Source organism: Anolis sagrei, chromosome 6 (assembly GCF_037176765.1).
Source record: "Anolis sagrei isolate rAnoSag1 chromosome 6, rAnoSag1.mat, whole genome shotgun sequence".
Lineage (NCBI taxonomy): Eukaryota > Metazoa > Chordata > Lepidosauria > Squamata > Dactyloidae > Anolis > Anolis sagrei.
Genome location: NC_090026.1, coordinates 93,172,275 through 93,197,761, shown reverse-complemented (window position 1 = coordinate 93,197,761; position 25,487 = coordinate 93,172,275). Strand labels below are relative to the sequence as shown.

General features: G+C 41.1%; 1 protein-coding gene across 1 annotated transcript; it reads left to right on the top strand.

Annotated features, from left to right (window-relative positions):
• The first annotated feature begins 82 nt into the window (after positions 1-82).
• On the top strand, positions 83-25,487 carry KLHL7 (kelch like family member 7). Its single transcript, XM_067470263.1, has 11 exons — positions 83-379; positions 2,968-3,070; positions 3,553-3,646; positions 4,709-4,833; positions 7,223-7,398; positions 8,997-9,171; positions 10,063-10,205; positions 20,074-20,314; positions 21,529-21,730; positions 22,429-22,526; positions 23,264-25,487. The coding sequence occupies exons 1-11, from the start codon at positions 260-262 to the stop codon at positions 23,545-23,547; spliced, it is 1,761 nt and encodes a 586-aa protein (XP_067326364.1). The 5' UTR covers positions 83-259; the 3' UTR covers positions 23,548-25,487.

Below are 25,487 nucleotides of genomic sequence, written 5' to 3'. Positions count from 1 at the left end.
GGCGTCACGAGCCTCCTCCTGATTGGCTCACGTGGGCCCGTGGCGGAGGCGGGCGCTCCAAACAACACGCCCCGCCTCCGCCGCAGGCTCCCCTCGACCAATCAGGAGAGAGCTGTCTGCAACGGCAAAGGGGGTCCTCTCAGTCTGAGGTGGGCGCAGCAGCGGAGTGGGTCGCCTTATGATTCCCTCGCCGGCCTTTCCTTGAGGCGGAAGAGAGGCGACGGAGAAGGAGTAGCAGCGGAAAGGGGGAGGCAGGAGCATGGCGGCCTCGGCGTCGGAAAAAGGCAACAAGAAGAAGACGGAGAAGAAACTGGCCGCTCGGGAGGAGGCTAAGTTGCTGGCCAGCTTCATGGGCGTCATGAATGCCATGAGGAAGCAAGTAAGGGAAGGGGCTGGGAGGGCGAAGGAGGCCTTCCCTCACCTGTGGACATTACGCACACTGCTCTCCATCCCAAGGGTGTAGATTTTGAGCAAAGTTGGGCCTTCCAGGTGTTTTGGACTTCAATTCCCATCATTCCTAACAGCCTCAGGACCCTTCCTTTTCCCCCTCAGCCGCTTAAGCGGCTGAGGGGGAAAAGGAAGGGGCCCGAGGCAGTTAGGAATGATGGGAGTTGAAGTCCAAAATACCTGGAAGGCCCAACCTTGCCCATGCCTGTTGTAGATCTAATGCAGCTTAATACCAAGACTCCCAGCCATGGAATCATGGGAGCTGTAGTTTGACAAGGGTTTTAGCCTTCTCTTCTCATAGTTGGTGCCTCATACAATCATAGAGTTGGAAGAGACCTCATGGGCCATCCAGTCCAACCTCCTGCCAAGAAGCAGGAAAATTGCATTCAAAGCACCCCTGACAGATGGCCATCCAGCCTCTATTTAAAACAGTGGTTCGCAACTTTCCTAAGGTCGTGGCCCGTTAATATAGTTCTTCCTGTTGTGGTGACCCCCCAACCATCCAATTATTTTCCTTGCTACTTCTAAACTGTAATTTACAGCTGTTAAGAACTGTAATGTAGGGAAGACAGTTCCATCTTGTCTTTACTAATAATATTATATAGTAAATTGTATATACATATAACATTTATAATATTATAATGTAATACAATATAATACTAGTTATAATAATACAACATTATAATTATAATTATATATTTACATTACATGTAATATTACTAATAATATTACAATATTATGGTATAGTGCAATAGAGTAATATATAGTACTGATATTGTACTATGCTTATAATATAATATATTGTATGAAAATATATCTTGTAAGCCGCTCTGAGTCCCCTTCGGGGTGAGAAGGGCGGCATAAAATGCTGTAAGTAAATAAATAAATAAATAAATAAATAATGTAAATATCTGATATGCAGGATGTATTTTTATTCACTGGACCAAATTTGGCACAAATACCCCATATACCCAAATTTGAATACTGATGGCGTTGGGGAGGATTGATTTTGTCATTTGGAAGTTGTAGTTGATGGGATTTATAGTTCACCTCCAATCAAAGAGCATTCTGAACTCCACCAACAATGGAATTGAACCAAACTTGGAACACAGAACTCCCATGACCAGCAGGAAATATTGGCAGGTTATGGTAGGCATTGACCTTGAGTTTTGGAGTTGTAGTTCGCCTACATCCAGAGAGCATTGTGGGCTCAAACAATGATGGATCTAGACCAAACTTGGCATGAATACTCAATATGCCCAAATGTGAACACTGGTGGAGTTTGGAGAAAATTGACTTGACATTTGGTTGTTGTGGTTGCTGGGATTTATAGTTCACCTACCTTCAAAAAGCATTCTGAACCCCACCAACGATAGAATTGGTCCAAACTTGCCACACAGAACTCCCATGACCAACGGAAAATACTGTGTTTTCTGATGCTCTTTGGCGACCCCTCTGACGCCCCCTCGTGAGCTCCACAGGGGTCCCGACCTCCAGGTTGAGAAACACTGATTTAAAAGCTTCCAAAGAAGGAGCCTCCACCACACTCTGGGGCAGAGAGTTCCACTGCTGAACGGCTCTCACAGTCAGGAAGTTCTTCCTAATGTTCAGGTGGAATCTCCTTTCTTGTAGTTTGAAGCCATTGTTCCGCATCCTAGTCTCCAGGGAAGGAGAAAACAAGCTTGCTCCCTCCTCCCTATGACTTTCTCTCACATATTTATACATGGCTATCAGGTCTCCTCTCAGTCTTCTCTCCTTCAGGCTAAACATGCCCATCTCTTTAAGCCGCTCCTCATAGGGCTTGGTCTCCAGACTCTTGATCATTTTAATCGCCTTCCTCTGGAAACACTACAACTTCTCAACATGGTGATCCTGGAACCAACCTGTAGTGGGTACAAGAGCCCAATGTATGCACACACTCTAAGCACAAAATATCATTTATGTTTCATATACTGCTTACACACAGTGCCTCGAAGTTATTTTGTACAATATTTTGATGCCTCTGAAACAAAATGTGTGTACATCGAACAATTATAAAGCACTCATATGGTTGATTTTGGAGTATTTTGAAATTCAAAACAGCTTAACAGTTCTTTAGAAAGTTGTTTTAGAGTGGTGATTCTTATATGATGTAGGGGCTAAGGTTGAATACATTTAACAGTTGTGTAGAAGAAAGAGCCAGTTTGGTGTATTGGTTTGAACATTGGATTATGGGTCTGGAGACCAGGATTCAGATCCCTGTTCAGTCATGAAATCAACTGGATGACCTTGGGCAAGGCACACTCTTCTGCCTCAGGAGGAGAGAAAGGCAATCTTCTGAGCAAATCTTGCTAGGAAAACTCTGGGATAGAATTGCCTTGGGTCAGAAGCAGGACAACAGGAGGAATTTCAGCAGGTTTTTGCTTCGTATCTGGTTGTGTGTGAGACAACACCCGCTAAAAGCTGGCTTAGAAGAGTAAATTAAAGTCTTACAGATATCCGAAACATTTATATATTGTAATTGTGTCTTCTTTGTTTAAGAAAACCCTCTGTGATGTCATTCTCATGGTCCAGGAAAGAAAAATCCCAGCTCATCGTGTTGTCCTTGCTTCAGCCAGTCACTTCTTCAACTTAATGTTTACCAGTAAGTCTTCTTAATCAGCTTTCTAGTAGGTTTTAAAAAAGATGCCATGTACTGACACAAGCCTTCGAGGAAGAAAATAATCGGTTTCAAAAATTTTGTTCATCAGTCTACAACCAAACTTTTCTTTCATTGTGTTACTAAACCAGTATTCAGACTAGGTGTAAATTGGTAGCACAGAGTGGTTGAATGTCTAACTGCTGAACTTTTTAGAATGGATGTTGAGGCATAAATTGAATCAAGAGACAGATTCAGCACCCAAAATCCTCCATGGACAAAGTGATGCCAGAGAGCATTGCTGAATTATTGATGTCGTCAGATCCCTGGCTTAAGTGCCAATGGAAGTGTTTCCATTTATTGTTTTGGCTAGGGAACTGGCCCTGTTCCCTTCCACACTTTTCCTGCTGATTTTGTTTTCTTCAGCTAAATTCTTAGAGCAAGCAAAGAGTTGTAATTGACGGCAAATTCTATATATCTAATTGCAGCAAATATGATTGAATCAAAATCTTTTGAAGTGGAATTAAAAGATGCTGAGCCTGACATTATTGAGCAGCTTGTGGAATTTGCTTATACTGCAAGGTAGGTTTGTTTATAATACCTAAATATTAAGGTCTTAATATCTGTCAGTTGCAGAAAAATAAAAATCATTTGATTATCAGTTTAAAATTTTATCAGCCCAGTATTAGATCTCAGCATGAGTTTTATTTGCAACATACTATATGCTACATATTAAAATAGGTGAACAATACAGTGCCTAGACTGGGAGTCCTGTGTGCGTATTTGCATGTGTGGCTTGAGGCCCACCAGACAAGACTGGAGAGGCTGAGTTGCCAGAAATGATCAGACAGATTGGACTTCTAAGACTCCTATGTAATTGGGTCTCTGTGGGGATTATCAATCAGAGCATAATAAAATATTAAGACAGCTATTGTAGTTAAGCTCTCTCAGGAATAAGTAAGGCTGCATATCATCTCTCCTGTGTACACTTACTTGAAAGTGAGCTACACTGAAGCTCTAAATAGATATTGGACTTATAAGAGGCTTTATATTTAATGATGATTGAATAACAATGAATGGGAGATGTGGTTTGCTTTCTCACTGATCCCTACAACTGAATCTTTGCACCTAGAGCTTCGACAGACATAGATATGTTGGCATATTGGTTTATGTATATTATGTGCGATTCTGTATCACCTAACCTCCCAGATTTTGATTTTAAAGTAGTGTAGGGATGGATGTGATTGAGCTCATAAGCACTTTTGCTTTCACTCAGTAGGGTCTTTAACCTTCCCCCACATCCTTCAGCTTGAAGTATTAAATGTATTTTCATTCACTCAGATTTGTAATATTTCATTAATTTTTCCATTGTTTTCTTGGTAGTAAATTGTATCCTGCTTCTGTTGGTGATAGTTGGTTTTATTACAGTGACGTTTAATGTTTTTAATTGTTTTGTGAAAAAATGTACCCACATGTAGGCAAACCCCATAGTTCCAGGTTCTATTAAAATTGTTCCAGAGGTTCCGCTACTGCAGTTAAGAATAAATACTTAAAATATGTTAGCATAACACTGATCTGGACACAATTAATACCAATTCTTGTTTAATTGTTTCCTTTTTGATAAAATTGTCTTGTTTGTTTCAGAATTTCCGTAAACAGCAACAACGTCCAGTCATTGTTAGATGCAGCAAATCAATATCAAATTGAACCTGTGAAAAAAATGTGTGTGGACTTCTTGAAAGAGCAAGTTGATGCTTCAAATTGTCTTGGTGAGGCAGTTTACTGTTATCATCAATGTATCGCTTCTAAATACATTTTGTTTGGGGTTACAGTATTTTAATATGTTTATAGTTATGCATGTCAAATCTCATATATAGTTAGGAGATGAATTGGATTGTTATTGATATATGAATTGTGTATTATGTTTTTATGGTTTTAAACTGTATACTGTTGATTGTTATATTTTGTTGTAAACCGCGTTGAGTCGCCGGCTAGGCTGAGAAACAGCGGTATACAAGTATAGCAAATAAATAAATAAATAAATACATATATCCAGAGAAAAACACCCCATCAAGCTCTGGAAACATAGTTGTGTCATGAATGTTTCAAAGCATTGATGTGGAGATACGTTTATCTAGCCCTGTTTAAACCTAATAGAGTCTCTAAATTGGTCCACTGTATTATAAAGAAAGCAGGGAACTGCTTGTGTAAGAAGTTATTGGTTACTTCCCTTCATAGGCTAGTTAAAAAGACAGCATCTTAGATACTTGCTGCTTCCCTACATAACCTTGTAAAATCACAGCTGCTGGCACAATTAGAAATTATGCTGGCCTTTCTTTAATACACTATAATTAAATGTAAAGCAGGCCAATTTTATTTTATTTTCTGTTTGACCTGTTTTTTAATAAGTCACTGGGATAGAAAGCCTGAGTTACTATCCCCTTATTATAGTGTCTCACAATTGTTGGGATTAGGAAAGCAAAAAATTGGTCAATTTTTGCTCTTGTGTACATAATGAAACAGAGTCCTCTTCATTCTGTGACTAGTGGAGTGCCGCAGGGTTCAGTCCTGGGCCCAGTACTGTTCAATATTTTTATTAATGACTTGGATGAAGATTTAGAAGGCATACTTATCAATACTTCGACAATACATTCATACTTATCAAGTTTGCAGATGACACCAAATTAGGAGGGATAGTTAATACTCCAGAGGACAGAATCAAAATTCAAAATGACCTTAACAGATTAGAAAGCTGGGCCAAAACTAACAAAATGAAGGTCTAGACTATGCCCTATGAGGAGCATCTTAGGAAGCGGGTGTGTTTAGTCTGCAAAAGAGAACATTGAGAGGAGACATTATAGCCATGTATAAATATGTGAAAGGGTGTCATAAGGAAGAGGGAACCGGCTTGTTTTCTGCTGCCTTGGAGACTGAGACTCGGAGCAATGAGTTCAAATTACAGGAAAGGAGATTCCACCTGAACATTAGGAAGAGTTTTCTGATGGTATGGGCTATTAAGGAGTGGAATTCTGCCTTGTAGTGTGATGGAAGCTCCTTCCTTGGAAGATTTTAAACAGAGGCTGGATGGCCATCTGTCAGGGGTACTTTGTGCTTTTCTTGCATGGCAGGGGGTTGGATTGGATGGCCCATGTGGTCTCCTTCAACTCTGTTATTCTATGATTCTATGAATCTTATAGCATTTCATAGAGTAGCAATTTTGATTTGGAATAAGCCTTCATACATTGCAGTCCACCTCATGGTGTGCATGGGATGTAGTTTTAGTTGATGGAAGTCAATGGGGATCAGGTTAATGTCAGTTTAAAAGGCATCATCATAACAACATGTTTAAGAATTAGCAGGTGTTGAAAGGTGAAAAGTATATCCTAGCATAGATGAATATGTGTGGTGATTAATAGTTTATTACCAGTCTTGTTTAGGCGATAGAGTTTAATGTCTCATTAAGGCCGGAGGAAATAGAATTGCAAAAGTGAGTCAAGAAAATTGTCTAAGTAGTGGTCAATGAAGCAAATCTATATCCATGACCAAGTAAATACATATGGAGATAAGAAGCTGTAATCTCTAATCAAACTTCAGAAGATAAAGTTCAGCTGCCTTTATTATATTTCTCAACAATTGTTAACTGACTCTTAAAATTACTACCTGCTGTAACCCTCTGTGTTTGCATTCTTGAGTATATATAACAGCCAATTGAAGTTACATTCCATGCATATGATAAAAGGGCCTGGAATGTGTAAAAATGTATGTCAAATAATGTAGAATAAAACTGAAACAGACTGTGGCTACATTGATATCTATCATGTTATTAAAGTGCCATAAGTGATAGCTGTATTATAGGTGGACCATAGCAACAAGGTAGAAAATGTCTGTGGGTTATCTATATGATGAACATAATCTTCTTTCCTTGTTCGGGAGAGAAAATATCGTACTCTGGCTTTGTCTCCCATTGCTCCAGAAAGTGCCTTAGTTTTGCTCAGATTGTTATGCTGGTGAAAATTATGCAGTAACCTTGGTGGTATTCCAACCTATTACTGCTGTCTCAATGATATTTTTTAAAATTTAAATATCAACCTAGTGCTGCTTCTCCTATATATCTATAACAGCATACATTGCAAATTAACAATTTTCATCCTGCACTAGGAATAAGTGTGTTAGCTGAATGTCTTGATTGTCCGGAACTGAAGGCAACTGCAGATGATTTTATCCATCAGCACTTTACAGAGGTTTACAAAACAGATGAATTTCTGCAGCTAGATGTGAAACGTGTGACACATCTCCTGAACCAGGATACACTTACTGTGAGAGCAGAAGATCAGGTAAGAATCCATCGATTTCAGTTTTATGCTTATAGTTTAGAAAAGGAATGAGGTTCTTTAGGAGTATTACTGTAACACATATCTAAGCTGTATGAAATATTTCATATGGAGGCTAGAATGCAAGAAAATATATAAACAAATTTGGTACCCCCATTGAGGTCTCTTATTTCTTATTCTCTTTCTTTTGAGCTACTAGGAGAGGCAGGTATTATTATTATTATTATTATTATTATTATTATTATATTCTTGTATTGTTTTGAAGATCAGTAAAGTAAAAACAATGTGACACGAGAAGCTGTAGTTCATAAAAAATAATAAACAAGAACTTGAGCATGTTTGTGAATATATATGTTTGCACCTGTGAAATGCTGAATCAAAGTTTACGGATCAAGTGTGTGGCATGATTTATTCTTAGTAGCTGAAGTTAAATAATCCAGATTTGTATTGTGGTGCTTGCTACAATGAATATTGTTTAGCTCTGGTTATCTGGGATATATTACTATATTTAGTTGTTCAGAGAAGTTCTTCAAATTTCTCAGTGAAAAAAAGAGTTGGAACTATTCTGATATTGTTCAGTGCATGGGCTGGGAGGTGAGGACTAAATATTTTTAGTAACTGAAAATGGTATGACTAAATTTTAAATGTAGCTCATAGGTCATGTCTCACAACTTTTTCGAGCCCTGTCCTTGAGGCATTTTTTGCCCAGATGCTCAAGACCTTCCTTAAAACATGGTTTTGTTGCCAAAAATCCCAACTGCACAGTTACCCATAGCCTTAATAAAAATTAGTGTCAACCCTTGAATTATTTCAAGACAATTTGCATAAATGCATTCGCTGTGTAACCATCATTGTTTGTAAATTAGTTGTTAATATTCTTAGTTGTGGCTCAGCTGGGTTATGACTGACATTGTCAATGATGGGACTTTCAGGTAAAGCAGCTGTTCCTATTATTATTACTATTATTACTATTATTATTATTATTATTATTTATATGTATTTATTTATACTCCACTTTATCTCCCCAAAGGGGACTCAAACTGGCTTGACATAATAGCATTAGTATAAAATTTAAAATATACAATATGCAAACATTAAATCAGAATTAAACACACACAGCACTAAAAAAATCAGTTTAAATCCATCAAAACATATTCAAAGTTAAAAACTACTGCAGCCCTTGAATTAATATTTAAGACTTCCTTTAAAAGCCTGTCTTAGTAAAAAAAGGTTTTATCCTGCCCTCAGAAGGACAGCAGGGACAGAGCCATTCTGGTTTCCCTGGGCAGAGAGTTCCAGAGTTGTGGGGCAGACACAGAGAAGCTCCGTTCTCTTTTCCCCACCAACCGATCTTGAGATGGAGGTGGGACTGAGAGAAGGGCCTCTCCTGAAAATCTCAGGGCCTGGCAAGTTCGTCCAAGGGGATGCTGTCAGCCAAATAGCCTGGACCCGAACCGTTTAGGGCTTTAAAGGTCATAACCAGCACTTTGAATTGCAAAAACAGACTGGCAGCCAGTGGAGCTTCTGCAACAGGGGGTTGTTCTCTCCCTGTAGCCATACCAACTGGTTTTCTTGTTTCTCATACAAACTTCTTCTTCCAGGTTTATGATGCTGCTGTCAGGTGGCTGAAATACGATGAACCAAACCGTCAGCCCTACATGGTTGACATTCTAGCAAAAGTCAGGTTTCCATTAATTTCAAAGAATTTCCTCAGTAAAACCGTACAGGCTGAGCCACTTATCCAGGACAATCCAGAATGCCTCAAAATGGTTATTAGTAAGTTTTGCAAGATTTATTTTAAGATACTGTATAACGTTCTTTTAGAATATTATCATCCTATGTTTTTGCTAAGATTGGGACCCAAAATCGCTCGCAGGTTAAACATGATAGAAATGTTCCATTTCAGAATATTGGATGCTGTTTCAATTGGTCAAGAAGCTGAACTGAATCAAAATTGTCTGGACAACTTTAATGTTCTATTTCTTGAGGTTTAATACTTTTTGAGGGGAGCATCTTCTGATCCTAAAACAACATCATGAGGATATGGCAAAATTGTCCCCTATGGCCACTAGAGAATATGGGGAATATTTAGCAGAAGCCACTATGGTGATCATAGGGATATGCGGAAAGCCTTAGAAATAGCCTTGGAGATTTTATCCATCCACTCTTAACATTGTCCCTCCTCTCAATACATGGTGGGTGACAAATTTGAAAGTATTGAATACACTTCATGAAATCCCTTGAAAATTTAAAGTTATGGATAAAGGGACACATTTCCATCTCGTAATCTTGGCTTGAACCATCTGTGGTATGCTATAAGTGCTGGGCTCTTATGAATGCATATGGATATCTATGTTTTTCCAACATGCTTGATGACGTGGCTTTCATATGATTACCATCTGAGATATTTATTCCATGACAGCTAGTTTGTATTACTCTTGTACATACATATCAGTTACGTACTGAAAAATATATTTCTAAAAGGTACCGAATGCCATATGAAACTGTTGTGACATTTTTGCTGTATTTGATAGACTGTACATATCTTTTAATGAATAGAAAGTAGTAATTATTCCTTGTTTTTCCTTGTCTTATTGTTCATCCATACCTTGGGAATAGATTTCCCTTTGAGCTACACAGAATTAATGTGTGCTTCCTTGGGTTTAGGTGGAATGAGATACCATCTACTTTCTCCAGAGGACAGAGAAGAATTGGTGGATGGGACTCGCCCACGAAGGAAAAAACACGATTATCGCATTGCCTTGTTTGGAGGGTCACAGCCACAATCATGTCGCTATTTTAATCCAAAGGTAATGCCTTTTCTTCAATTATTTGAATAGATGGCATGTGGTCTTTGTAGATTAAATATAGTCCTTGTCCTTCTGTGGTGTGTTGCATCTCTTTTCTATATAGGTATATATATGGGGGGGGGGGGGGGCGTAAAGGTAAAGGTTTCCCCATGACATTGTGTAGTCATGTCCGACTCTGGGGGGCAGTGCTTATCTCCATTTCTAAGCCAAAGAGCCAGCATTGTCCTTAGATGTCTCCTGGGTCATGTGGCTGGCATGACTGTATGGAGCGCCAATACCTTCCCGCCTTGGCAGTATCTACTGATCTACTCACATTTGCATGTTTTTAAACTGCATGTTTTTAAAATAGGTTGGAAGAAGCTGGGGCTAACAGTGGGAACTCACACCACTCCCCAGATTCGAACCGGTGTGCCTACCTAATGCTCTTGGGACAGCATTGGCTTCACTTTCAAACAAGTGAAGCAACTGTGACTGTTGCTAACATAGAGGGTATTGTAAATTACATAATCTCTTTCATATATATATATATATGTAGCTATTGCATGGAGCAGATTAGAACTTTGTTGAATGAGAAGGATGGACAGTTTTCTAATGGGCAAGGATGTTTTGAGGTTTCTATAGCAACTGAAATGTTTATTTCTTATAGATACACATGTTTCATTCTTGCTAGGATTTGGCGTCTATTTTACATAATAATCTACAAAAATAGTTGATCAGTGTCAAAAAAAATTTAGGAAGTTCACATGGAAAAAACAAGTAAAAAATAATAGGAAAGCCTGTTTTCCAAATGAAGTTGATCTCCTTCCATTTAACTTTAGAAGGACAAAGGTCAATCCATTGATGGGATCACTTGAAGGAAGGAGTTCCATTTTGCTGAAGAAATCTGAGCTCATTCAACTCTCTTTCTTCCACTATTTCCAAAAGGAAGGTGTGATCGGACTTGAAAGAAGTGTGCTATTTGGCATATTGCCCTACTCCCAAAGAGTCTTTTACTTCTCTGTACAAAAAGGGCACCGCAATTGGTAGAAATGCAGTATTCCATTCCCCCCATTTCCATCTCTAGGATATCAGCATCTGAACTCAAAATTTCATTAATACAGGGAGTCATGGCTGTGTTTCATAATCAAAGAAGAAACAAAAATATTCACTCATTATTGCTTTTGGGGAATTTTAACTTTGCAATATTATTAACTGATAACACAGCCCAACCCCCAAAAGCATTTTTCTTTGTGTCCCAGTTTTTAGGGCTGTTTTGGGGTTATTTGGGGTACTGATTTAGAAACTTGCATTAGCTAGACCACATCACCTCTAGTTTGTTAGATATGGTTACATTTATAAAACTAAATATAAAATTTAATTATTTTTTTGATATGAACTAAGTAGATTTTCATGTACTGTAATAAATGTTATTTTTTTCTTCATGCTTAAAATATATTAATTTCAACACTGCATTAAAATACCTTGGGTTTTTTTATGGATGAGCAGAGTGGAGTGGTATATGACATACGTTCTTTTTCTCAAAAACTAGAGCTGATAGGGGAAAACTAGTGCCATTTTTGGAATCAACAGGTCAAATATACCCAGAAATGAGACTAACATTTGAGGCACCAAAACGTGTGTTGGCCAGTGTAATCTACAAGCTAGCAAATACTTTCAGGCAAAAGAGAATGCTTGAATTTATCGGTACTGGAAAATTCTGCATATTATAATGAGGTCACAAATAGAAACTGATCAGTCTTTAATTTAAATTCACATTCTTTTTGGATCTATGGACTTTCCTAAACCACTAGGCTGCTGTTCCTAATTAGCAGTGGGTATTGATGTGATCTGGCTAGTTTGATTCTACTATTAGATCCTTTTTCCAATTACTGTATTTTCTAGCGTATAAGACTACTTTTTAATCCAGGAAAATCTTCTCAAAAGTCAGGGGTCATCTTATACACTGGATGTTGTCTTATAGAGCAGGTGCTGAAACTTCTGAGCCAGATTGGAGAATCTGTGGTTGCCGCATATGGTAGGAGAAGCTCAAAAACGGCCGTGGCCACATCCCTGCCATATGCGGCAACCGTATGAAAGCAGCAAGGGCAGCACTGTACAAGTATGGTAGAAGAAAATCCACTCACCAAGATTCGTGGAAACAAGTGACTGAACGCAGTCCTCACCAGGAAGGTGTAAGTGAAGGGCAAAGGAAGCTGCAGGCGTCCGGGATGCCTGAGGTATTGAAAAAGAGATAGAGCGGCGCTGTGCCCAGAAAAACATGCCTCTTTCACTCATCTGGCCCACTCTCGTATCCTATAACCGTACCTCTTTCTCTGCTTCTCAGATCTCGCGCCTGAGGACTGCAGAGAAGCAGCACAGGTGCACATGCGCGAGATCTGAGCGGCAGAGAAGGGGTATGGTAATAGGAAAATTACCATACTGAAATCAAATCTGATGGTGTGTATGTATGTGTGTGTGTGTGTGTGTGTATATATATATATATATATATGGCGTGTTGGAAGAGGGGTAGTCTTGTACAGCGAGTATATCCCAAACTCTATATTTTAACTGGAAAAGTTGGAGGTCGTCTTATATGCCCAGTTGTCTTATACGCTGGAAAATACGGTACTTTATTACTCTAGCTATTCCCATCTGCTAGAACTGCAGTGTTCAAACCATTATTTAACTGTCTTCTGGTAAGGCTTTAAATATTTTGGAAGCACATTTCTTAGTTCTTAAGAGAATAATTGAAAGTAGGTTAGAAAGCAAAATCTTGGTTGTCATGACGACCTGTTTTACAGATTGCTCTTCTTAATTGTAATTCCTGCATTCTGCTCTTTTTATCTTTGTGCACACCTTTTTTTCTTGGTCCACAGCAGCATATCTGTAGGCTATTATTGCCTAACATTTTTTCCCATTCTGGGACATCATTAATTGTAATGCACACTAATTTCAGTACAATCAACAGAAAAAAAGCTTTATTTATACACTAACTTGGGGACCTGGCAGTGCCGGGTTATTTGAAAAAGGCATTGTTTGTCTGTGTTGCAGTTTTACTCTATATCTAATGTCATCTGGGTTCAGTGGGTGCAGGTGAACTACAACTCCCATATGCAAGTTCCATCATCCATGGTCCATCCTCCTCCAAACTGCACCAGGATGTGGTGTGGGTCATGGGGGTTCTGTGTGCCAAGTTCGGTCTTGATCAGTCATTGGATGTGAGTTGCAGTGGTCTCAGGAAGTGAATGAATGTACTCCAAGTCCCATCATCCATGGTCCACCCTCCTCCAAACTGCACCAGGATGTAGAGTGCATCATGGGGGCTCTGTGTATCAAGTTTGGTGTTTAGTGGTCATTGGATGAGGGTCGCAGTGAGCTGAGGAAGTGAGTGAAGGTACTGTAAGTCCCATCATCCATGGTCTGCCCTCCTCCAAACTGCATTAGGATCATAGGGGCTCTGTGTGCCAAAAGCTGCCTTCTTTGGGTCAATGTTGAAAAGAGAAGATGCTATCCTCTTTTGGGTCCTAGCAGGGCAGAGCCAGCCTTCAAGGATTTAGAAGAAGGGTCAGAGGAGGCTGGGATAGGAGGTTTGGGGGCTAGAAGTGTTAATAAGCATAAAAAGGCATCATTAAAAAGATAATGGTTCTTTGAAGGACAATGCCTTTTCCAAAGGCCCTGGCAAAAGCTGCCTTCTTTGGGTCAGTGTTGAAAACGGAAGATGGCGTTCTCTTTTGGGGCCTAGTAGTGGCCTGTGAATATGGCTGCCAATCAGAAAGCTGTGAATGTGTCGGCCCATCAGAATGCTGCCACGTACATACACCGCCCTCCCTTCTGCTGCATAGCAACACTGACTTATATTATATACATAGATATAAAAAGTACCCACAATTCTAAGACGCACTCAATTTTAGAGATGTTTATACAGGAAAAAGTATGTCTTAGAATCGAAGGAATAGGGCATTTCATTTGTAAAATCTGTCAACTTTTAGAATAATGCATCATAGTTCATAAATGATATAACAACTGTCAGGAATTGTAGATTAACAGTTACCTTCTTTTGTCCTCTTTCTGTTCCTCCTTTTAATTGCTGATGCCTGAAATGAATGAATACATGCAGTCACCAAGTTACAAGCATCCGGCTTGTACTTGAAACTGACAGTTTGGTAACATTTACTGATGCTAATAAGACTGCGAAGCAAACTTTCCATCCTGAGTAAACTTACACGATAAATGAACTGGCAATCAATAGTAAAGGCAGTATGATGGACTGAATCCAGACTTGCTCTAAACTTGTTTCTTCAAAACGCAAAATCTTCAGAATACAACAGTTTCATCTTTATATCTACAACTATAGATACTGTCACTTTTAAAAATGCAAACGTGTATATGGCTGGATTATTGGAATAAGACTTCCAAGCACACACTTGGTTATGAAACTCACTAGAATACTTTGAGCCAGTGTGGGGCTCCTCTGTGAAGCACAATCCGCAGAAAGTGGGCAAAGACCACACCATGGAGGACGAGGACGTCATCCAGATTGTCAAGAAATAGGATGGCAAGAAGATGGCGGCGCGATAGCAGCAGCAAAACTCTAGCTCTGGCAGAAGAAAGAACTTTAACTGCTAACTTACAAACTAAACCTGCTACTGAGCCACAGAAATCGCTCCTAAATCATTTTGCCAAACCAGGGTCACGTAGGTGGCCTTGGGGAAGCAACTGAAGGAGCACAGGCGTCCGCAGAGTTTGAAGAGCTGGAAGAAGGAGGAGGAGGTAGAGCGGCCAGCCGCCATTACAGCGTGCGGACTCAGGATCTCGCTCCCTCCTGCCCCCACTCCCTGAGCTGTATTTTCATCTAGTGCCCACCTGCTTCGGCGTGGAGGACAGGTTTGTTCCCGCTTGGGACTGTGGCCGCCGGACGACTGGTGGGCGCCATCCCTCTGTGTCCGAGCGGGTCGCGTCTCGTTGGAGCGCTGAGGACGCCGTGGCGCTGGCTGGCGGCTTGTCGGCGGCCCGGGTGGGCTCCCCTTCTCCCTGGAGTTCCTCTTTGCCCTCCTTCGGACTCTGCTGACTGCACGCCCTGTGGGCTCGGCTGCAGACATTGGCGGGGAGACCGGGCCGGGGCGCCGCTGGGACCGGGGGCTGCGGCTGCTGGACGCGGCGGCTGCTGGACCCGGGCGCCTCCCTTGTTGCTCGAGGGTTGGGAGCTGTTTTGCGCTGCCACGGTCGTCTGCGGTGGCGTCGGGACTCCACAGGACTTCCTGCTCTGGCTGCCCGTTGCCTCGCGCCGGTGCTGGGCTGCCTAGCCGCCAGGGCTGTGGTGGCTGCTGCGGCACGACCTTCCGGCGTCATTGTTTGTGTGGCTGCGCCCCTGACTGTGCTGGCTGCTCGGCCCTGTGTGGTGAGCCTCCTACATCTGCTGTCTCGCTGCCCTAGCCGGCCCTAGGGACCGACGGTTCCGCGGACTCCGCTTCGGCCCAACCCGGTGTGGGTTTCGGCTGGGTCGCTGTGGAGCGGCGTTGTGTCACCATTGGGCTTCATCTCGCCGGCTTGATACGCTGTCGCCATTTTGTGGGCCAGTCTGCCTCATTAAAATCTTAGCGGACCCTCATAACACACAGGCCCTAAATAAACTCCATCTTGACGGGCAACAAGCAATAGTGCCGGTTTAATCAACAGCTACCTGGCCACTAATTCTTGCTGAGTGCCCGGTTTCTCCATCACATCCCGGAAGACTGAACTCGGCCACCTGTGACCAATTTTTTATCTTTTTTATCTTTACATCTCGCTGATCCAATTTTGGACTGTAACGAACTGTGTTATCGCTGATCGTTTGTCAATTGCTGTTAATCTATTTGTCCTCGCTGATCCTTTCTGATTGCAATCCATTTTTTCAAGTGTGCTGACCATCTTTGGTTGTATTGACCGCTATTTTATATTGTGCTGATATTGTTATTGTATGGACCTCTTTGATGGTGCTAATTAACTTTGGTTACGCAACCACCTTTCAACTGTACGGACTAAATTCAGTACGGTTGCGCAGAGCACTTTAGTAACTTCATAATCTTAGCACTTTATCTTATTAGCACTTTAAACTTTTTATCTCTGTGACACTTTAATCAACCCTAGCACTTTAATTGACTCGATACATCCAGCGTTGAATTAATTTAGGCCTCCATGACGCATCTCATTAAGCACCTTGAGATTAATTGTTAGTCACTGCATTTTAATTGTTAACCCATCATAATTGTTGACATAATTCCTAATTGCACTTTAAGAGCTTTAACCAAACCCCCTGACTGTATAATCAACTGTTATCCATGCTATTATTTAACTTCTTGCAATTGTTAACTTGGCTACTAATTGCATGTGTGGGACAAAGGAAATGGAATAGCTCCGGGGGACTTGATTATAACATAATAGGAGCAGGAGACGATTGGAGGGTAAAGCCTTGGCAAATTGGAATTGTACTTTATCAAACAGTCTACAATGATCCTTGGGTTACTATTATGGATGTTGAACGCGTCATGGAGGAGGGAGAGGCGTCCGTTAGTCGAGGAGCCCCCATAGAAGTCGTGGTGGGGAAGGGGAGATACGGGAAAGGGAGACCTTCAATTCGGCCTAGGGAACGTGGAACAACATTAGTAATCCCAAATCGGTCTCCTGATATGGTAAGTTGGTGTAACCAGGTTGGCAGTCCCTCCGGATTGAAGGTGGTGCTGTTGAACGCCAGATCTGTCAACGGTAAAACAACTCTTATCCAGGATTTAATCCTGGATGAACGGGCAGATCTGGCGTGCATCACAGAGACCTGGCTGGATGAAGCGGGAGGTGTAAATTTGACCCAGCTCTGTCCACCCGGGTTCTCTGTGCAGCACCAACCGAGATCCGGAGGGCGGGGAGGCGGGGTTGCAGTAGTCTATAGAGATTCCATTCTTCTGACCAGGACCCCCATCCCGCAGTCAACAAATTTTGAATGCGTCCACCTGAGGGTGGGTGACCGGGACAGATTAGGGATTCTGCTAGTGTACCGTCCACCTCGCTGCACTACAGTCTCCCTACCTGAGCTAGCGGGGGTAGTCTCGGACCTGGCATTGGAGTCCCAACGGCTACTTGTGCTGGGGGACTTCAATGTCCATGCCGAGGCTGCCCTAACGGGAGCGGCTCAGGACTTCATGTCTACCATGGCGACCATGGGGCTGTCCCAACAAATATCTGGCCCCACCCACTGTGCTGGACATACATTGGACCTGGTTTTCTGTCAGGGATGGGAGGAAGGCGGCGGTGTCGAGGAGTTATCCATCTCTCCGTTGCCATGGACCGACCACCATCTGGTCAGCTTTAGACTTACTGCACCCCCTAACCTCCGCAGAGGTGGAGGACCTATTAAAATGGTCCGCCCCAGGAGGCTTATGGATCCGGAGGGATTCCTGACGGCTCTTGGGGAATTCCCCGCCACCTCGGTTGGCGATCCTGTTGATGCCCTGGTCGCTCTCTGGAATGGGGAGATGACCAGAGCAATAGACACGATCGCTCCAGAACGTCCCCTCTCAAGTAGCCGAACTAAACCAGCTCCTTGGTTTACTGAGGAGCTGGCAGCGTTGAAGCGAAAGAAGAGGGAACTAGAGGGCGTGTGGCGTTCGGATCCGAGCGAGCCAAATCGAACACGGTTTGTGGCCTTTTTAAGGTCATACGCCGCGGCAATAAGAGCCGCAAAGAAAACTTTCTTTGCGGCCACTATTGCGTCTGCAAAGAACCGTCCGGCTGAACTGTTCCGAGTTGTCAGAGGCCTGTTAAAACCCACCATTCAGGATGGGTGCCCTGATGACTCGGCGGCTCGCTGTGAAGCTTTTGCTCAGTTCTTTGCAGACAAAGTCGCTTTGATCCGCTCTGGACTGGACACCATATTAACGGCAGTCTCTGAGGATGTAACACGAGCATCTGCTTGTCCAATTTTGATGGATTCATTTCAATTGGTTCAAACCGAGGATGTGGACAAGGTGCTCGGAGGAATGAGAGCTACCACATGCATCCTAGACCCCTGCCCATCCTGGCTTCTAAAGGAGGCCAGAGGGGGATTGGCCGAGTGGGTTAAGGTGGTGGTTAATGCCTCCCTTCGGGAAGGCATATTTCCAGCCAGCTTAAAGCAAGCTGTGATAAAACCGCTGTTGAAGAAACCATCACTGGACCCCACTCAATTGGTTAACTATCGGCCTGTTTCCAATCTCCCCTTTTTGGGCAAAGTCATGGAACGTGTGGTGGCCTCACAACTCTAGGCATTCTTGGTAGACACGGATTATCTGGATCCGGCACAGTCTGGCTTTAGGCCGGGGCATGGTACTGAGACAGCCTTGGTCGCCTTAGTGGATGATCTCCGTCGGGAGCTCGACAGGGGGAGTGTGTCCTTGTTGGTGCTACTCGACCTCTCAGCGGCCTTCGATACCGTCGACCACGGTATCCTTCTGGGACGCCTCGCGGGAATGGGACTCGGAGGTACTGCTTTGCAGTGGCTCCGGTCATTCCTCGAGGGCCGGTCTCAGAAGGTGTTACTGGGGGACTCCTGTTCTACCCCACAGCCTTTGTCTTGTGGGGTTCCTCAGGGTTCAATACTGTCCCCCATGTTGTTTAACATCTACATGAAGCCGTTGGGCGAGATCATCCGGAGTTTCGGGGTGCGGTGTCATCTGTACGCAGATGATGTCCAACTCTGTCACTCCTTCCCACCTGCTACTAAGGAGGCTGTCGAAGTCCTGAACCGGTGCTTGGCCGCTGTGACGGTCTGGATGGGGGCGAACAAATTGAAACTGAATCCAGACAAGACAGAGGTACTCCTGGTTAGTCGCAGGGCCGAACAAGGTATAGGGTTACAGCCTGTGTTAGACGGGGTCGCACTCCCCCTGAAGACACAGGTTCGCAGTTTGGGTGTGATCCTGGATTCATCGCTGAGCCTGGATCCCCAGGTTTCGGCGGTGACCAGGGGAGCATTCGCACAGTTAAGACTCGTGCGCCAACTGCGACCGTACCTTGGGAAGTCTGACTTGGCCACGGTAGTCCACGCTCTGGTTACATCCCGCCTTGACTACTGCAACGCTCTCTACGTGGGGTTGCCTTTGAAGACGGCCCGGAAGCTCCAACTAGTCCAACGGGCGGCAGCCATGGTACTAACAGGAGCAGGGCGCAGGGAACATACAACTCCTTTGCTGTACCAGCTCCACTGGCTGCCGATTAGCTACCGGACCCAATTCAAAGTGCTGGCTTTGGCCTTTAAAGCCCTAAACGGTTCTGGCCCAACATATCTATCCGAACGTATCTCAACCTATCAGCCCACCAGGACCCTAAGATCTTCAGGAGAGGCCCTTCTCTCCATCCCGCCTGCTTCACAGGTGCGGTTGGCGGGAACGAGAGATAGGGCCTTTTCTGTGGTGGCCCCTCGGCTTTGGAATGCCCTCCCTATAGAGATAAGATCAGCCTCTTCACTGATGGTATTTCGTAAAAAACTGAAAACATGGATGTTTGAGCAAGCATTCGGTTAACCCGATGCAAGGAATTTTCGACCTAGGACCGGCAATTACTGACAACGAAATAGGATCATGATTAAATTAAGAGATGCATTGGTCTGTATTGGTGGCCCAATACTGTGAAATGTATATGTTTGTGTTTTATATTTTAATTGGAATATTGCTGTTTTAATGTTGTTGTAAACCGCAATGAGTCGCCGTTTTAGGCTGAGATATTGGCGGTATACAAGCGTACTAAATAAATAAATAAATAAATAAATAATATGTTTGAGTTATTCTGAAGGTAAAATGGATAAAGGAAGGAAAGTTTATGCTGCACCATAAAGAATTAGCTATTCCTTGTGTAACCTCTTTACCTTCTTTTTATTATACAGGATTACAGCTGGACAGACATCCGATGTCCCTTTGAAAAGCGAAGGGATGCTGCCTGTGTTTTCTGGGACAATGTAGTTTATATTTTGGGTGGTTCTCAGCTTTTTCCTATAAAGCGAATGGACTGCTACAATGTTGTGAAAGATAGCTGGTATTCCAAACTGGGGCCTCCAACTCCTCGTGATAGCCTTGCAGCTTGTGCAGCAGAGGGAAAAATTTATACTTCTGGAGGTTCAGAAGTAGGTAAGACACTTTTATAGGGATACAACAAAACAGAGGTTGTACATGGTGCCCTAATAATGTCATTAAATGTATAAAAAAAACAAACAGCATTCCTGGCGTCAGAATTTCTGACAGGTATCTTAAAAATTACTGATAAAAATGTATATTGCTTAATATAGTTTTAGAAAAGATACTTCTATGTCAGTTTTACTTGGTGTAATTTTGTCAGGGAATGAAAATACATATCCAGCTGTCATGTGTCAAAGTAGCAGATAAGTCAACCTGTGATTTAATTGGCATAGGCAATACAAGCCTATACATTTCTTAGAAAAATCCGTCACATTTTGGTATGCTTCCTTTGTGCTTCTTAGTTCAATGCATTAGATGCAAAGCTGCCCTTGGTACAATATATTACCTATGTAGTTTTGCACTGCTTTCAGCCATACAGTTGGTATGTGGTATGTTTGCTAATTTGGTTGACCACTGCTAATCAAACTATTTTCAGTAGAATTGCTGTCTGAGACTTTAAAAATTCTGGAATATAATTAAAATGCACTTTCTGAGTTTAGAATACTTTCTATGGGAATATGATATCAATTAGCATTAGTACAGGCTGAGTATCCCTTACCTAAAATGCTTGGGACTAGAAATGTTTGTAATTTGGAAGACTTGCATTTGTACACACACACACACATACATAATGAAATATCTTTCAGAAGGGACACAAATTTAAACTTTATGTTTCATATACACCTTATGCACATAGCCCAAAGGTTTTTAATAATTTTGTGCGTGAAGCAAAGTTTGTGAACAATTTTGAAATTCCGGATAAGGGATGTACTGGCATCTTGTGGGTGATATTCACCTAATAGCTGATGGCAAGAACATTTGGAACACCTGGCATCTAGCAAATGAAGAGTGTGACATAAAGTATGCCGCTCCCTGTTTTTATGTCTTGGTTAACTGTTTTATTGTATCTGGATCACATGCAGGATTGTAAAGTTCTTAGTGTTGCAGAAAGGTGATTCAAACAATGGAACATGTGTGTCTTGGGAGAGTGATAAAACAGGAATAATTAAAAAGCTAACACACCTTGAAAGCGCTGTTTTGCAAAGTATAATTAATTTGCAGATCTGTCTTTGAATGACAAAACTACTGCATTGTAAGAGATATGTCCATGAAAAAAATTGAAAAAATATTGTCTAAATCTATTTCCCTTTCATTTTTATTTAAAGGAAATTCTGCATTATATCTATTTGAATGTTATGATACAAGAACTGAAAGCTGGCACACAAAGCCCAGCATGTTGACACAGCGGTGCAGCCACGGAATGGTAGAGGCAAACGGCCTGATTTATGTATGCGGAGGCAGTTTAGGAAACAATGTTTCTGGCAGAGTCTTGAACTCCTGTGAAGTTTATGATCCAGCAACAGAAACGTAAGTATGGATTTATAAGCTTCTGCCGCAGACTGTTTTTCAGAGTTCTTCATTTTTTTTATTTACTCTACATGATCAGAGAAGCAAACATTGTGAAAAAAGTTTTTGATGTCTGAAACTAGTTTTCTTCCTTTACAAGAAGCAAGAAATTTTAAACATTATAAAATATGATTAGAAAAATTTTAATGATATATTACTTCATTGGATATGTTTTTGTGCTAGTATGGAGTTACAACTTTTTGCAGGGAAATTAAGTCAAAAGCCAGGAAAATGGAGTTAAGTTATACAGTTGTCCCTCCACTTTTTCCGAGATTATCTGTGGGGATGGAGTCTTTTTCTTTCATGGCACAAGTGTCTGTTTCACCTAGGCAAAGGAAGGAAAAAGAAATGCATACTATTGGACTTTTTTCAAATATATTCAAACCATTGCTGGTTGAATCCATAGATACAGAGGACTGGCTGTATTTGTTTTCTAAATCACTTAATACAATTTCAGTTATGTAAGTTTGCCTGTGAATTTAACGTAGGGTTTTTTTAAAATAGTGGTAAAGGAAATTAATTAAACTTGGTCCATGGAAAATGAAATCTATAAAGTTAGCTATTACTTTTCTCCTTACCAGCTTTATCACTTGAAGATACTCAGTGGAAAAGAATGCATATAGCATGAAACTGAGAATTTAATTTTGAAATAATTTCAGGTGGACAGAGCTGTGTCCGATGCTTGAAGCCCGAAAGAATCATGGGCTGGTGTTTGTGAAAGACAAAATATTTGCTGTGGGTGGACAGAATGGCTTAGGTATGTATTCATTTCTGCTGCCTGATGCTAAGATCTGCCATGTCAGAAGTAAAATGTACTATCTACTGTGCCTGGTTTGGCATCTCAAAATTATTTTAAAAGGGTGTCACACTGAGAAGGGGGAAAGTTTGTTTTCTGCTGCTTTAGAGACTAGGACACAAAGCAATGGATTCAAATTGAAGGAAAAAAGACTCCATTTAAAAATTAGGAATACATTCCTGACAATAAGAACTGTTTGACAGTAGAATATGCTGCTACCTGAGAGTGTGGTGGAGTCTCCGTCTCTGTAGGTCCTTAAGTAGAGGCTGGATGTCCATCTGTTGGGGTTGCTTTGATTGTGTTTTCCTGCATGGTGCAGGAGGTTTGATGGTCTCTTCCAACACTGTCATTTTGGGAGCCAGGTGAGGAGACATACTAATATACAGAAAAGTCATGGGGAAAATTTCTGGTTCATACTGAGATACTATATTTAAACAATATAGGTTCTCACACAATATAGGTGTGAGAAGAACAGAAAAAGCTTAGAGAAAGCCTTTGAAAAATATAAAATTTAATCCAGGTGAAATTTGTATTATTTCGTATTCTCAAACTCTTTTTCCCCCCAAGACACTGTTGTAGTTTTTCATTTATCAGACTAGAGAACATTACTTACAGTTGGGGGGAAGTTTTTTCTCTTTAAAGTGTGTCCTTTCAGAAATGTGCATTTGAAACTTACTTGTGTGTTTTTCTTTTTAAAGGTGGATTAGACAACGTAGAATATTACGATATTAAAGTAAATGAGTGGAAGATGGTCTCCCCCATGCCATGGAAAGGCGTAACAGTCAAGTGTGCTGCAGTAGGGTCTATCATTTATGTCTTGGCCGGTTTTCAAGGTGTAGGTCGCCTGGGGCACATCCTTGAATATAACACTGAAACGGATAAATGGATAGCCAACGCAAAAGTCCGTGCTTTCCCAGTGACTAGCTGCTTAATCTGTGTTGTTGATACTTGTGGAGCAAATGAGGAAACACTAGAGACTTGAAGACTTCCAAGATCCTTCTAAGGAGCTCCTGAAAAAAATAGTTTGCTCCTTGTGTTTCATTTTGTTTTAGTTTGTAATACTTTGGCAAATTCAGAATACAATCCTTTATTTTATATCTCCAATATATAATCTGGATTTGCTTTTTTGAGTTTTATTTTCACTTTCCTTCTTAATGACTGGAAGTATTTTGAGAATTTACCAATCCGCACCGAAGACAAACAACCTCTTTCAGGTGTGCTTGTGTATTTCTTCAGCAAACAAAATCTGCCTGAAGTACATCATGGAGCACTTCAATAACAATTATAAAATACTACCTGCATTTTAAAGTGACAGTACTGAAGTTCTTCAGGTAGTACAGATGACTTGAAACAAAACTATCATTAACTGCAACATGTTTGCTCAAACAGCTTTTTTCTGTGTTACAGTGATGCAGCTACATCACAGGATTGGAGTTCTGCAACAATAAGTTGTTCAAGAAGTACTTGAATGAACATCATAATTTTCCAGATCCTATTTATATTGAGTTAACAGGGTATATCTATATATGAACATCTATTTATCTTGCATTTGTGTTTTATTGCACAACTAGAATGGTGCCTAGCTATAGGCAGATAATCCGGTGAGTTTTTTTATTATATTTGCACAAAACCATATTGTCCTGTGTTGTTTTCACTATAGCCTTCCTGCCATATTCATGAGGTATGGTTTTTCTTTCAGAGTGCAGTTGCCTTCTAAAATACCGACTTGTAAAGGTGAGAGTACATGTCACATCTCTTCCTTATCCCTGTAGGAGTTTTGCGGGCTTTAAGAATAAATATGCTATTGCCTTTGATACGCCTCTTTTTATACAAGATGAGGAAATGTAGGCAGGGATACTTTAGAATGGTAGCTACTCATGATTTCACAGGTCTCATTCCTGGTGAAAGCAAAAGTTTTGCTTGTATTTATAGTCCATTTATTTTATCAGATAAATAAATACAAATTACACTATTTTGTTCTCTTGCTCTGATTTTCTTTTGTGGACACAATCTAGGGCAAACAGGAAGTAGTTCTGTCTGGAATATCCATTCCTTCTCATTCCTTGTTTGTATTGGAATAGATCAACATCCATAAATATTTCTTCTTGTGTATATACTGTTAAAGGGCCATAGATCTGCATGTTAGAAAGTGAATGCCTTTCTTGCTTGTGTACAAAACATGTTTGACATGAAAAATACAACCCTGTATACTCTAGTTACTTAAGTTCATTATCTTCCTCCAATTCTCTTCTGCTTCTACAACTTCTTGTGAGCAATCTCTTCTAACCTGGAACTTCTAATATTCTAAATGTGGGTACCTTGTTTTTCATGCTGATTTTTGAATCAGTATTGATTCAGTATTGACAGTGTGTCGACTACACAGAGGAATACAGTTCTGCCTTTTCAGGACTTTTTTTCTTATGTTGGAATTTTAAACTATTTCTGAAGCACATTTTTTATAATTCTGCCTTGTGGGGGGACGGGGGACGGGGACACGGTCTTTTTAACAGATCGAGATCAGAAAAAATTAAACTTCACCAGTGTATAGCAGTATATTATCATGACATGGTTTCAATACTTCTTGCATATTTTTTTAGAACTCTTGCAAATGCTTTCATCATGTTCATTTAGTTGCAGTTAATAAAATATGGGCATTGTGGTATCAAAGTGTCACTTTATGATTCTATATTTCTACATGTTCTGTATCTAGGCAATGTGACAAATTTATTTTGTTTGTACATTCTTAATATATGAACACAAAATACAAAACATTTAGGACTGTTTTGTGTATTGACATATGTATTGACAAATTTGGCTACAAAAATGCTTTAGTTAAGTTTTAGTTTTTGAGAATGAAGAAAATACTTAAGTAAAGTTTGTTGGTCGGTAGATTTTGTTGATTAAATATTTGTTTTTTCTTAA

Excerpts from the sequence above, each read along its gene's own strand:
- KLHL7 (XM_067470263.1), top strand. The coding sequence starts at position 260 with ATGGCGGCCTCGGCGTCGGAAAAAGGCAACAAGAAGAAGACGGAGAAG. Across the intron at positions 3,647-4,708 it reads GAATTTGCTTATACTGCAAG|AATTTCCGTAAACAGCAACA; the intron begins GTAGGTTTGTTT and ends TGTTTGTTTCAG. Across the intron at positions 22,527-23,263 it reads GGGTGGACAGAATGGCTTAG|GTGGATTAGACAACGTAGAA; the intron begins GTATGTATTCAT and ends TTCTTTTTAAAG.